The sequence below is a fragment of the Patagioenas fasciata genome, chromosome 3, assembly GCF_037038585.1.
Source record: "Patagioenas fasciata isolate bPatFas1 chromosome 3, bPatFas1.hap1, whole genome shotgun sequence".
NCBI classification, from domain to species: Eukaryota; Metazoa; Chordata; class Aves; order Columbiformes; family Columbidae; genus Patagioenas; species Patagioenas fasciata.
Window position 1 is genome coordinate 120,112,766 of NC_092522.1, and position 15,364 is coordinate 120,128,129.

At 36.7% G+C, this 15,364-nt stretch overlaps 1 protein-coding gene across 1 annotated transcript in view; it reads left to right on the forward strand.

The window, feature by feature from the left end:
* Nucleotides 1–15,364, forward strand: part of SUPT3H (SPT3 homolog, SAGA and STAGA complex component) — a 281,071-nt gene that overhangs the window by 208,544 nt on the left and 57,163 nt on the right. The window contains 1 exon segment of the mRNA XM_065835220.2: nucleotides 12,666–12,741. Coding sequence (XP_065691292.1) covers nucleotides 12,666–12,741 — 76 coding nt within the window.

Here is a 15,364-nt window from a genome sequence, read left to right on the forward strand (position 1 = left end):
GTGGTCTTTAAAGTGTCACCAGGCTACCAAATCTGATTGCTTTTTAATAGAGACACGGTGGGATATTTTTTTGCTTTCATTAGGAAACAGGATAAACTATCAGGAAAGTTCATTATGGTAATGAACCCATATACAGTAGATGCTCTTTGCTCTCCTTCCTCTAAGATTATAATAAAAATAATTCCATAAAAACTATTGTAATGGTACTTCATTTTATATACATGTCTGAAGGATCTATAATATTATAGTAATGGGTGTTGGGGGGACAACCAGTATTGCAGAGCAAGAGACCAGGATACGTAGGACCTATTTCTCCTGTTAAAGGTGAGCTGCGATGACCTGGTGAGGTTCCCCAAAACCACTTTGTTGTTTGTTTTGCCGTGAAATGACCAAGATCATGTAAGATATTATTAATTGGAAAACTACTGTTAAGAAACAGTGGTTTCATTAGTACAGAGCGTCTACATTTCAGATACTCAAAGCTGCCAGCATATGCTTGTATAGTTTTTCACAAATCACTAAGTTTCACTTTGACTTTCAGCCTTGAAAGTCTCAAAGTATTCATCCAATCTTAACCAAACCAAAAAGGACTTGCAAATTTTGTTCACAAATTAAAATTTTGAATTTTATGCTTTTAAATTATATACCTACAAAATTTCATCTCAAAGTTTAAGTTCTATGTCATAACACAAAGTGAAATGTAACCGGCTTAAGCATTTTTGTGAGAGTTTTATGCAATTCAGAAATATATTTGTTGAGTTTTCCCTTTTTCTTCTGGGGAAGGGAATGAGGATGTTTAATCAGAGAACTCCTGCAGTGGCTTTGGATGGTGTTGTTTGGTTTGAATTATTGACAGCGTATATTACTTTGGTTTTATGTAAATGCTTAATAATTTTGTGGTGTATTTATCAATAGGCATAGTGTAAGGGACTAACTAAATACATTGTTCTAAATTAACCAAATTAGCTGGTGGTTCGAATTAACTTAATTCCAAATGCCAAGTCATTTTGTTCAGTTTTGGAATCTTCATGTTTTCCTTTTCCTCTCCAACATTAGAAAAAGAGAAAGTAGAGAAAAAAAAGAAGCGTTTGCTCATTTTAGTGGTTCTTTTATATTTCTCATGTATATAGTGGAGATAATGCTCACAAGGCTACTATGAAGATAAATTTGCCTATATTTAAAGAAATCAATAAGCATTCATGAATTGCAGCATGGAAGATTTTGCCTAGTTAAATAAATAGCAAGTGTCACACAATCATTAACATTTAACTAATGAAATATTTATGCTGGGCCAAATTCTGTTCTCAGAGTCATGAATGAAATCCCAATGAAAAGAAAGATCCTAATGCTTTTGTTCAAAGCCTTTCAAGTCAGACAGTGATTTTTAGTGTCTCCTTACTCTTAATACCTGGGCACATTGTACAGTTTTGATTTGGTGTTCTTGTCGCCCAGCCAGTGCCATTTGGGCATAGACAGCCAGCGGGTGTCGTGGCATCACCGCACACAAACTTTGCACTGGTTTAGTATGAGTGCAAATGACCCCATGAGCTTTGCAACAATTGTGAAAGAAACCTTAAAATGTGATTAATTCAGCCGTCATTTATACTTGGTCATGCTCAGGTGGCAAATTAGTAGCAGAATCCTGGTAGGAATTTTGAATATTGAATATTGAAGCCCTGTTATTTTTCTGGTTCCAGAGGCGGGAGGCAGCCAAATTCAGCCTGAGAGGCTGAGAGACACATCTCAGTTATCAATTATTTTGATCTTAAAGAGAAATACACTCTGTCTTTATAAAAACACATGCAGATTATAAGTAATGCACGCCGGTCACTGTTTTTTTGAGGAAAACATTTCCTTTTTAACTCAATGTGTGACTCACTTATCCCCTGAATTTCATAACATGATTTTTATCTGGAGTTCCACGTCTTGCAATTATCAAATTAGACAGGCTTTTCCAAAAGAATAAAAATCTGATCACAGGATTAGACTTTATGGCATAAATGCCCCGAGTTGAGTGTGCAATGTCTATGTGCACAATACTTGTGTTAAGGAAGCGAGAATACATCTTTTAAACCACTCTGTTGGTCTCTGATTTTAGTGGACAGAAAAAGCTTCCTAACAGAAGTTAATTCAAGTAAATGTGCACTCTCCAGTCACATGCCAAGGAACACACATCTACGTGCATCTAGTACCATGTATTTTAATTTTAATTAAATTAATTAATTTTCATGCTTTCCTTATAAACATTTGTGAATACACATCTTACACGGATTCATCATAAAATTTGCCAGATTTGGATTTATCAGGGAAAACAGCTGAGCTAAATTGTTTCGCTCATTTTTGTATTTAATAAATTATACTAATTAATTAATTAGTGGCCTTCCTTGCGAAAACCAGTGTCTGGCGCTAGGCGCATCCCCTAGTTTATAATCTCCCAGTTTGCTATAGCAGCGTGTCCATATGGTTAAAGGGTGAAGTTCTCAGCTGGCAACCAGGCACATATTTCTGTCAGTCATCTCCATTCCTGTGTCTGCAGGGAGAAGGGCACATCCAGAGGTGACACATTCTCTTACCACACCTGCCATAGGTGTGATCAGCCTATAGGAGTGCTTCTCTTTTCCAAGTAATTATAGAGGTGATTAGTTTTTCTGCTTTCCTTTGACGAAAGGCTGATAACCATCTATACGAGATGCAACATGAAGTTAGGAAAGATTTTAATGGGGTGAGATTTCATCTGTAAGTTGTAAGAATTCATTCAGACTTCTTAAGTGGATTGCTATAATGCACACCAAATTACATGTGCATATAGCAAAAATTTTGTCTCAAATTCCTTATTTGTGCATAAATGTTCTGCCATTATTTTGGAAGCTGGGCTTAATTTCTTTTAAGAAAATTTTTCAAGAAACATCATAACTAAAAAAAATGTATATATAAACCTTTTAATTCAACTCTGATTGCATGTGTATGCTTATTGCATTATGGTACTTGTGAGTCTCCTATGCAGAATGATAATTTCTTGTGGTGATGGGGATGGCAGATACCATCATGAGGATGGAGCCAGGCTCTTCTCGGTGACAACCAATGATAGGACAAGGGGTAATGGGTACAAACTGGAACACAAAAGGTTCCACTTAAATTTGAGAAGAAACTTCTTCTCAGTGAGGGTGTCAGAGCCTGGCCCAGGCTGCCCAGGGAGGTTGTGGAGTCTCCTTCTCTGCAGACATTCAAACCCGCCTGGACACCTTCCTGTGGAACCTCAGCTGGGTGTTCCTGCTCCGGCAGGGGGATTGCACTGGATGAGCTTTTGAGGTGCCTTCCAATCCATCACATTCTGTGATTCTGTGTGATTCTGTGACTGTGAAATTTGTTGTTCTACTGGGAATGAATATAAGACTAGTCTGTTTTATTAAGGTTAAGGGAAAAGACACAATTATATTTACAAATAAGATAGCAAGAGTAAAATGAATACGTATTGTTCATATGGAATGAAACTTAGTCCTTTACTCATTAAATTGTTCAAGTTTCTCAAAGTAAAAATTTCTATTAATCTTCTCATGCTGCTTCTTTTACTCTGGAGCTCCAGAGTGTTTTTCAGGAGGACATGTCTGTCAGCAGGCCTGATTCACAAAGAATTACAGAAATATGCTTTACAGGATAACAACTTTTATCATAAGTATTGCATATTAGTATGCACCTTGGGTTCACTTTCCTTTCTTTTCAACATAAAGAGTGGAAGAAAGATGCTCTTGAGGACTTTCTTAATTTCTCATTTAATGTAGTAGAATTCTCAAATGTATTTTCAGAAGTATATATCAATGCTGGCTATTAACAGGACGGACTTTTGTGATGCATGTTTTTCAAATTAGGTTTATTGTCTTACTTGCATTTAGAATAGGTCTGGGAATTGAGTTTTACAGAAGCTAATTATGTCTAGGAAAGATCTCCTGGTGAACTCTGAGTTGAAATAGCCCCCTTCACCTTATGCCATTCCATTTGGACCAGTAGAAGCAGGAGTGGATCCTCCAACCCTCTTCTACACCCAGACTGGTGACAAAGCACGCATGGCATGTTGTAACTTCACCACTCCAACGCAGCCATCATCCAAGACCATAAGGTGATTGTAGCATGGAGGGTGTTGGTCTCTTCTCCCAAGTAGCAAGTGATAAGATGAGGTAAAATAGCCTCAAGTTGCACCAGGGGAGGCTTAGATTGGATATTAGGAAAAAATCCTTCCGGGAAGGGGCTGTTGGGCATTGAAACAGGCTGCCCAGGGAAGTGGTGGAGTCACCATCCCTGGAGGTGTTTAAAAGATGTGTAGATGAGGTTCTTAGGGATGTGGTTTAGTGCCAGAGTTGGATTATGGTTGGACTCCATGATCTTGAGGGTCTGTTCCAACCAAAATGATTCCGTGATTCTATAAACAGCCTTTGAGCAAAAACCCATGAGTTTCTGGCCACAAGACCAAAGAGCACATCAGCTTAGCATGGGGGGAATTTAGTGGAGCGGAAGGAGAGCAGTTTCAGGGAGACAGATTATTTATAAGGCAACTCTTTTGTTATTCAGTGCTGAATTACCTATCCTGGATGCAAGTGGCTGTGCCTAAATTGGGTTCAAAACCAAGATACCTGCAAATAACAGTGGGTGAAAATATTATAAGGGTCAGAGGCACCTGAGGGTTTTCTGAAATGATACATTATTTAATAACTACAAGAAATTTGCATGGAATCCAATATAAATATTGAGTTTATACACATTGCTAAGCTATAGGTCCTTTTATTTATCAATCTATCCATATTTCTAAAAGCTAAAGAAACATCTTATAAAGCTATTTTTAAAATTTCTCATACCTTACAATATTTTCCTTTTGCTCACAAATGAGCCTCTGTAATTATTTTATAGTTAAATAGAATGTGATGGTTTATTTTGACTGCAAATAAATGTAAATCTAAATGTAAAAGGGACTATTCTGTTAAATGCCAGACAATGAATGATGCTTATTTTGATGACCAAAAACTGATAAAGCTATTTCTATTAACTTCATGTATGAATTGACACAGAGTCAGGATAAGCGTTCAGAAGAATGCTGTCCAGAAGACATGAAAGTGTCACAATATTAACCCGGTATGTAAAGTTTTTGATGTACAGCCAGGTGAAAACCACAGAAAGATGTTTCAGTGTCCTCAACCAGAAAAACGAGGGAAGATCAGTCATCTTTATATATTAATAAATCCCATGTAACTTTTAAAGTTTGGTAGCATAGTTTATCCAGAATTATTTTATGTTTTTTGGAAAGCAGTGGTAGAAAATAGCCATAAATTTAACACATAGTTTTACAAAATTCATGATGATACTTATTATAGCAGAAAAAAAATATTTTCCTGTAGGAATCAAAGGTATTCCATGAAATGGAAATGTTTCATTTGCTGGTTCCAGCTCCACATTGCAGGCTAGTAGTAATAAATTTAGACAAGGAATTTGGATGTGATGTGGAGCTTGGTCAAATAAATACAGTATGTGCAGATTTTGTGTATGTTCAAGAGCAAAGCATTATAGGGGCAGTAAGTCGCTATCAGGAGGTCAATTTTATTTATTCCTTATGCAATGAGATCATGACTGCTGGGAATTAATCCATTCATTTTGGTTTTGTCTGTGCAATTTCATTTGCTTTCTTTCTTCATAATTCTCTTGAAATTTTTACATAATCTTACATAATCTTGCCAGCTCCCTTCCCCCTACTTATCTGCACATACTTTGTTAGATTACGTTTAACATGCTTTGAGGAAGATGAATGGAGTCAACACACACCCGAGGTACAAAGCTGCCTTTGTATATAGTTGTGTTTCTTCGAGATCAGAGCAGGATCCAAATTTACTGAGTGATTCTTTAGTCTTGGTTTTTGCTTAGCCCTACAATGGAAGTTGTCCTATTGGTGATGGTGTTCTTCACCCATCACTTATCAGAGCAGGATTCATCTTCTTTCTCTGAAGATGTCTGTAGTGTGGACATAAGCCACCATCACTGTCAACAGGGCTCCATTGCTGATGTCCACACTTGAAGAACTTCGGAGAGGTTAATAAATGTGATTCATCCGACTTATTTTAAAGATCTAGTTTAGGATGAGGTTGCTCTCTAAAAGTGCCTTTTATCTTTTTCACTATAGAGGGACTTGAGACAACAATTTAGGATACTGCACATGTTTTAACTTGGTAAAGTGAATCCCATCTTTTGTCCCTGGACAGAAAATTGCTGATTTTCTATAATGAAAACTTATAATTAAAAAAAAAAGGTCACATTTTAATTTATATTCCTCATCATCCACAGCTTCCTTTCATGTCATTTACAGTTGTAGATCCTTAACATCTCTGTGACAGTTAAGATTTTTAAGGTCTTAAACTTTGTTTAATGGGGTGGAGTGGGGTTAATAATGTTATAGAGAGAAAAGCAAAACATTTTTTTTACTATTTATGACTGTACAAATGCATTGAAATTGGGATCATCTTGCTCTGCCAGAAAAAGACCTTGTGTTTTCTTCAAATAACAAAGCTTTGGGGAACTTTGTACTCAACACATGAGCACTGAAAACCAGGATTACATCAAAGGCCTCAAGTTTGCTATGCAGACTTGTTCAGATTAATGGTTACTGCAGAGCGTATGGTATGTTCTATAAGAGGTGGGTAAAAATGATAAAAATTCCCTGTATGTCTGTACTTTATAGCCAAATTAAGTATTACATTACATAAGCTATTGATCTTTCCCCAAGTGGCATTTTTATTTTCTATATAAAACTTTGAGTAACCTTAATCTTTGAAAATGCTTACTCTTAAAACCCTTTTTTTCTTTGTTTACCAATTCAATTGATTCTCAGAAGAGTAAGCACATTTTTCCTTTATGTAACAAAAATCTTCAGATAGTGATAATGCTCAGATATAACTTCAAGATACAGAAGGCTAAAAAAGTATTTTCAGCAAGTTTTGCAAGCTCTTCAATATTGAGCTACCTTGTACTTTATTTCTCGAATGCTTTTGGGATTTTTTAATCTGTGTGATTTTTGACCTACAACCCAAGAGCTACCAGGTACAGCATAAAGCACACTGTTATTCTCTAGTCTAAATTAAAAAAAAAAATAAAGTTATTTAGCATACTCTTTTAGTAATATCAGCCATTGTTTTATCTCTAGGACAGTCACCTAGCTCCTATGAAGCCATAATAGGTACACAATGAAGAGGTCCTTAGCAAAGGAAATCAGGAAATCACGCCACAATATGAATATGAAAGCTGTTTTGGGAAGCCAATATCTTCATCATTAATATTATTCCCAAACACAGGGTGTCCAGCCATACTGCGTATGTTTTTCAAATGTTCCAGCTTAGCAGCTACTCGGCACATTTCCTTCAAACACGAAATAGTTGCTAACCAAGTTAACATTTGGCGTCGTGCCTTCCCCCCACACAAAGAGCTTTATATGTCAAGTGTGAAAGCTTCAAAATGGAATCAAAATAAGATTATTTTTCACCCTGGATGGGAGGTGACAACATGCAACTCTTTACCTTTCTTTCTTTTCCCTTTTTTGTCTTCCTTTTTGGTTCTTCATGCTGAAAGAAAGATATAATGCAACACATTTTTGGAAGACTAAGCATATATTTACCATGCCAGGTCCTATCTGCTGCATCCTTCAGCGTGTTCCAAGGAAAGCATGCAAAGTATTTTAACTGTGCTGTACGCCACATAACTCAGCTTCTTAACTGCTTACAGTGACTAGTTCTACTACAGAGGGAGTAAAAAAATATAGATTTTTAAATTATTTTGATAAACCAGTGGGGCAGTGTCATCGATGCCATTTATTGTATTTGCTTTCAAGCTGAGATTGCATCAAGGTGGCATATTGTTAGGAGTTGCAGTGTTTCTTCCTGTAGGAAAGGTTACCAGCAAACTTGCCTTTATACTGATGAAAGAGAACTTCAGTCCTGGGGTGAATTGCTGCTCCTTCCCAGAACAGAATTTGAAAAATTTTACTTGCATAAAATTGAAGTTGTTTCTTAGTTAAAACATCTTGATTGATCTATTGTTTTCATGAAAACATCGTTGAAAAATAAAGATGGTGAAAAAGAACAAGTAGGTATTGTGTAGACTTAAAAGGAAGCATTACTTACAGGTTGTAGCATTTTCAAAAACTTTCTGTGACTTCCCAAACAGTGAATTCTGTTTCCTTTAAACTGTTTTGGCCTGGAGTAACAGTGTGTTCGCAGTAATGTGCTCGGTCTTTTAATCCTATGTTATTGATTCATTTTGAGTTCATAAAATATACTTTAGAAAAGCAGAGATAAGAGAAAATTATTTTTTTTCAAAGCAGGAATGATATAAAAGAAAATAATTACTGTTTATAATCTTGAGAAGTGAAGAGGAAAGATGATCTGTTCTCTTCAGCTTCGCTGTTTCCTTACAGATGATATACCTATGCTGCCTATCTGTTTATTTCTCCTGCATTCATTGGTTATTTATAGACTATTCTAAAACTGGCAGGACCTATGGAATGGCTATCCTTATCCCTTGAACTGTGAGTTTCCATGCTATGATGTGGGGTTTTTTGTTAAAGTGTATTTGGAAAAAATATAGTCCAGTTATTTATGATAAAAAGCTATTTTATGTTGTGATGTTTCAGAGCATCATTTTAGTATCTACCAGAAAGGAGAACTGGAGGGAGGAAGTTATTTTATTTCATGGATATGTAGGTAATTTTACTACATAAAACATTCATACAGAGAAAAAGTGTTAATATTAATTTAGTATATATGAACGAAATTAAGTCCGGTGTTTAGACAACTACTGTAGATAATTTGTAGAGAGAAACAAGGTTCCTATTGGAAGAGTTCCTCAGCAACACCTTTCTTTTAATCAACCTTTGATTAGTATTTTTTTGTTTCTTATGACAAAACTTGCAGTGTTTTGATAGTGGACATACTGTTAGGCGTATTGACTAGCCTCTGACAGCACACATTTTCAATTTTATAGTGTATTTACTGAGAGTAGCCATTGCTAAATCATTTCATTTGGGATTAATCTGTTTTTGCAGTTTCCATGTTACATTATGAGATGCCTGTAAAGGTTAAAGTATCCTTGTCAAATTTCTAGATGTCTTTTTTCTTTGTCATCTCTGGTAGGGCTTTGAAGAATACCTCCCCATGTTGCCATTTCATGTCATTTTACTTTCCTGTGCCTTCTTTGTCATTGCAAAGGGTTTTATATCCCTGGGACTGCTGGAAATGATGGGTAATAGCCAATGGCTTGACATAGAGGTGGCAACAGGTAAAAACTGAATATCCCAGGGATTAATACTGAAGCCCATATTGTTCAAGAGCTCCATCAACAATGTGGAAAAAAAAATGCACATTCCGCAAATCTGTTGATGATAGTAAATTAAGAGTGTCTGGCACACTGATTGGTGGAGCTTCACTCCAGACAGGTCTTGAAAACCTTGAGAGCTGAAACAACAGAAGCTTCATTGAGTTTCTGCATCTGGAATGGGGTAACCCCATGCATCAGTACAGGCTGGATACCAACTGTCCACGGAGTGGCCCTTCAAAGAGGAACCTGAGGGGTGATAACAAACATCAAGTTGAACATGTGTCAGCAGTTTGGTCTCACCATATTAAAGCAAAACTCACAGTTTTGCAGAAATGTGGCTGGCAGACTGAAGGAAGTTGTCATGCCCTTCTACTTGCTCCTGTTGAGCCACACCTCGAACACTTCACCCAGTTTTGAGTCCTTCAGTTCCATGGAAATTCTGAGAAACTGGAAAGGTTTAGCTGAAAGCTACTGAGAACTGAGGGCCCTGAAGCACTTGACCTGTCAGAAGAGGCTGAGAGAGTTGACTTAGCTTTAACTAATCTGAGGAACAGGAGACTAAAATGTGGTTAGATAGAAGTCTATAACTGCTGAAGAACAGTGATAAAATGTTTTCTTACTATTGCTGGGTACAACAAAGAAGGTCAAGAACCACAAACTGTTGCTTGACAGGTTCAAGTAGGACGTTAGAAATCTTTTCGACAAGTGCAACACCAGAGCAGGTTACTCAGAGGAGACCTAAAATCTCTGGTTTTGGAGGTTTTCAAGACTTAGCCAGAGGAAGCCATATCTGACTTTATCTAGTGTTGGCAATAGTACTCTTTTAAGATGGTGGTTGGGCTAGAGACCTCCAGAGGGAACGCTGTTGAAGGGGGACCTCAAGCAACAGTTCTGCCAGCTTGCACTTTTCCATGTGTAAAATTTCAAGAAGATTTTGTCACTTTTAGAGAAGCTCGGTCTATTTGATTACCCACGTAATGTTAAATTATTTCAATATGACCTGGATGAGCCCAACCTGTAACATTTGACTGGCAAAAAAGATACAAATGATTGCAGAATTAAAACTATATTGCATAAAAATATAGCATTTGTAGTTATTTGAAAGGGTCATCTCTTAATACGTGAAAAAATTAACCCCAAAATAGATGCCTTTTTAAAATATGTGGTGAAATTACACATGAAATTCTAGGACTGCCATTTCTAGGATGTATTATGTGAGAAGTGTCTTGTGCTATGCAGAAGTTCAGATTAGATGATCCTGGTGGTACTTTCTGTCTTCAGAAGTATGACCAAACTAATTCAGAGGCAAACCAGACCTCGGTTATGATTATACTAGATGAGGATTGAAGTTACAACATGTACTGTGAAATTTTTAAAGGATACAAAATCAATCTAGACTTAATGTCTTGATGGAATAGATTAACTGAATTTTTTTACTTATCTGAAATGGCAGCTCCACAAAATGTAGTCAAGATGACAGAAGCACGCATAGGAGAACTGAAAAATGCCTAAGTAGAACATTTTCTGTCCTGGTGACTGAAAGTCAAAATACAGTAGAAATTATTGACTGGGAAGAGAAGGGAGGAGAGAGGAGAGAGGAGAGGGGAGAGGGGAGAGGAGAGAAAAGAGAAAGAAGAGAGAAGAGAAGAGCAGAGCAGAGCAGAGCAGAGCAGAGAAGAGAAGAGAAGAGAAGAGAAGAGAAGAGAAGAGAAGAGAAGAGAAGAGGAAGAAGGAATGTCCAGGTATGTTCTTGGACATTCAGTGGTTCCATTCACAACTAAATTGAACATGGTGACTGTCAACAAATCTCACAGTTGGTGGATTGGACTGTCATAGAAGAGTGACCTGAAAGGCAGCAAATAGAAAAACTGTGTCTATGAAGTACTGAATTAATTTTTACTTATTTATTATTTGAGAAATTGCTAAGATCAAATGCTGGTTGTATAGCTTGGCTCCAAATGCCCTTATAAAGACCCTCTTTTGTTTTCCATTAAATCTGATTAAAGAACCCCACAATTTTGATTTCATCAGATGTAAAAGTGCTTGGGGAGTCAGAGCAGAATTTGTGTGCATGTGTGTGTGTTTCCTTTATTTATTTTTCTCTGTAATACAAACACACCTGTACTTTACCTTCTTCGTGCATGGTTTCTTGAGCTGTATGGACTTTACTGCAGAAGTAAAGCCTTGGTGCCATCAACCGCTCCTGGTAGCACTTAGTTATGGATCTGTTATTACCAGGTATAATGATTTATTCATTGAGTCATTGTTTGGAAGACACTTATATTCCTTTCCTTGATGTTAAAGACAATCTACTTGCCTTGCTTGAGAGACCTGAGTAACCAGTCTGCTTCTGAAGAGGATCATCATTCTCTTTTTTTAACTACTGCTTCCTGCCTCTGATACGTGAACAATTTAATCTCTCTGGAGAGACCAGATCCCTACCTTGTGAAAATTAGCCATGCTCGGTTGGCGTAAGCAGAACTCAAGGATATTTTCAAACCTAACCATGAACTTCAGTGCTGCTTCAACTGTGATTCAATTATAGCATATATAGGAGGGAAGGGTGTGCGTAATGCTTATGGTTTCATACCTTGACTTTTCTGAGGTACACTTTTTGGTTGACACTGGACTCTGTGTGAAATACGTTCTTAAATCAGCCATTTTTTTTCTTGAATGAGCTCTAATTCAGTCTAATTTTCTTTCTTCTCCTGTAGGTGTCCAGAAGTATAAAAAAATCAAGCATAAACCATGAAAAAAAATGAAACAGATGCATATGTCACTTAGTTATTACTGTGGATTGAATGTGGGAAGGGGCATTTCAATGCTCCCCTCCATCTGGTGCATCCTCAATGTGATGGAATTTATTCATTTCACTACTGCTAATGCTCCCATTTTGAACAGCACACAGGTTCAGTTCTGCTCAGTGCAGAACACATTGGCCTCACTCCAGGAGAACATTTTATTTGTCTGGGCATCTGTAAATACGTAGCAGACTATTCACATCCCTCAGTTTAAATGTGCACCTCGGTCAGGGCACAATTGCTCAGACCTTTCCCAGCTCAGCCCTCGTCACTGTTGGAGGTGAATGGTGTGCGAGCAGATTTTTAAAATGAGAATTGACACGCTCCTCTGGGTAATTTAACTCACGAGACTAATAACCAATCCGTGGTTTATATTTCTTCATCTTAACTTGTTCAATGCATGTTTGATTTGGGAGGGTTACTTCAAGGTTAGGGCAGGGGTGCTTTGCTGCTATAATTTCTCTTGTGGAATGCAGTTCTTGTTGGAATAAGGTACATCATGTACTTCTACTCTTTTGTCAGAGAGCAGAAAGACAAACACGAATGATGGACTCAGTCCAGTATGCAGAATTTTGTGAGAGTCGGCAGTTGAGTTTTTGTAAGTATTATAATGGCTGCACTGTGTTAAGATGTTCAATTATTATTTTATGTAATAGAGAACACAGCAGAACCTCACATGTTTTGAAAGTGCTTTTGTTTCATCCACAATAATAAAACTTTAAATTCTTCGTCTGCATAACTCCTGGGAACAGTTAATTTAGTATAGTTTCAGGCTGTCAGGCAGAGTATTTTATTTGAATATTTACCAAGCTTTCTATATGCTCAAATACTGTGCTGGTGGGGACTACTGCAAAGATAGAACTTGTAACGAGTTAATGGATTAAAACAACCATACTTGCCTGAAGTGTATAATGGTGGTGGTATAGTCAGCAGATTAGTAAAGTTCCATGGTTGCAGGTTTTTCGGAATGCATCTAAAATTAGAGAAGAGGAGCGAGTTTTGCTTTTATTTCCCTATCCGCAGAGACACAAAGAACTTACTAAAGAGTCTTTTCTATTTTAAGCTGTAAGCTCCTGCTGTGGAATTTATGCAACATTAGCCAAATTCATCAGTATACACCATTCCAACACTAATAACATGATGACAGAATTAGGGCTTTACTAGCACTGAAAACCAACTTACTAGAAGTACTTGTGGGCCACAGTTATAATGAGCTGTAAATTAATGGACTTGATCATGTAGCAAAACATCATTACAGAGGCGGTTAAGTGATGACTAAGGTTTTAGGTCAAATATCGGAGAAAGTGAGGTGAAGGAGCCAGTAAAAATCATGACAAAACAGCACATGATCTGACAACACAGACTTGGACACAATGGTGTCTTTAAATGAGAGACCTTATCTTGTTCTTCCTTTCAAATTCAAAGAAAGAGTGACTCATTTATGGCAAATAAATGACACATTTGAAATATTGTTCTGTATCAGCAAATGTCAGCAAATGTAGGAAAACACATTTTGTAAGCATTTCTTTTCCTGTTCAATATGTTTTGTAAGCTTAGTTATAATTTGGCATCACACATCTGTGAGCCATTAGATAAATGATACTTCAGATTAGGGTGACTTCAGCAAATGAGAGGTTTGTGATAAAGTCATTTTTAAAAGCCAGAAATTATCATCTGGAGACAGAACAAATAGAAATCTTAAATATTCAAAATGAAATTGAATGTTGCCGACCAGGGGTTTTGTGACATATAAAAACATCTCAATGGTATTTACACAGTGTTTTAAAATGACCATTTCTATATAGTTCTTTTCACTGGCTTTTAATGTCATTAAAAAATAAGAGAATTACAGTGCTTAGAAAATGGTAGAGACCCATGCACAAATTCAATTGCATAATATGAACTCAGCTAGATAGCACATAGTAAAGTCCATGCAGAACATTTGTTTAAAGCTAACACTAAGGCTATTTTAGCTTATTTTCTTTTATTTTAGTAAAAATTGAATCTATTGATATGTTTAAAGTAGTAAACCCTTTTTACTGTGATATAAACCCATGAAAACTATGTCACAAGAGAATAAACCTGGAAGAGAGTTCAAGAAGCCTGTTCTAACAATATATATTAATAATTACAGATCCATATATTTCTGTGCACTTTTAAAGAAAGGCAAAAGAAAAGGTCCATCAAAGGATCAAATACTACACGATTACAAATTTAAATTATAGGGAACATTTTGTGGTCCTGCTGTCACCTTCACACTTTCTCTCTTGCTTTGTGTTTTTTTGGGGTTCTTTTTGGGTTTTTTTTTTAGCTCTTCAGCAACCCAGTATAGCCTTCCCCTTCCCTCCTAGAAAAAGAACCACTTTTTACACCCATTTTCTGTCTAACACCTGACTTCTCTTTAGCTTTTTAGTCCTCTTTGAAGACTCTTTGAAAGGACTGTTTCAAATTATTCTCCCACCTTATATTTACTTCATTTTGGTTGTCCTGTCTTCACAAAGAGCCCTCATTAAGACCTCTATATTGCTAGTTCCTTTCTGTCCAAGTCTCGACAGCTTTCTGTGGTCATCTTGTCCACTACTGACCCAAGACAATCCTTCTTCTTTCCTCCTTTTATGCTCTCAGAAAATATCATATGTTTCTTTGTCCCATATTTTTCTCTGTACTTTCCCTAAGTGATCTCATCCCTCAGAAGTGTGAAGTTCTCATATGAATGTTGATCATTTGCAGATCTAAGTCTGCCCTTATTTCTTTATATCCAAAACACATTTCAGAAGCACTGACCTAAAAATCATTCTGGCCAGATTGTCAGCACCTAATCCCTGCATGGTTAACAGAAGGACTTCACAGTTCTTCTCCTTCATTTGTCTTTGCCATCATTAACAATATTATATCATTTTATCTGGGCACAGATTTGTGTTGATTTCTTCTAGTGCTTTCTGTCATTCATCAAAGATGTGATACAATCATATTTTTTCTTTAACAATAATATATTAAAAATTGGATTTGTCTCATCTTCAGTCCTCTGAGATAGACCCTTTCTTGTTCTGGAATCTCCAATATGATTAACTGAGTGTTTTTCTCTTTACTCCATGCTGCTTATGGGTCTCCAAAATGTTACGTACGAAACAAGAGTTTTTTCCCCAATAATTCCATTTTGATAATCCCTTCCTTGGCCAATCAAATCACTTTCACACTCCTTGTTTTGCATTTGCCATATT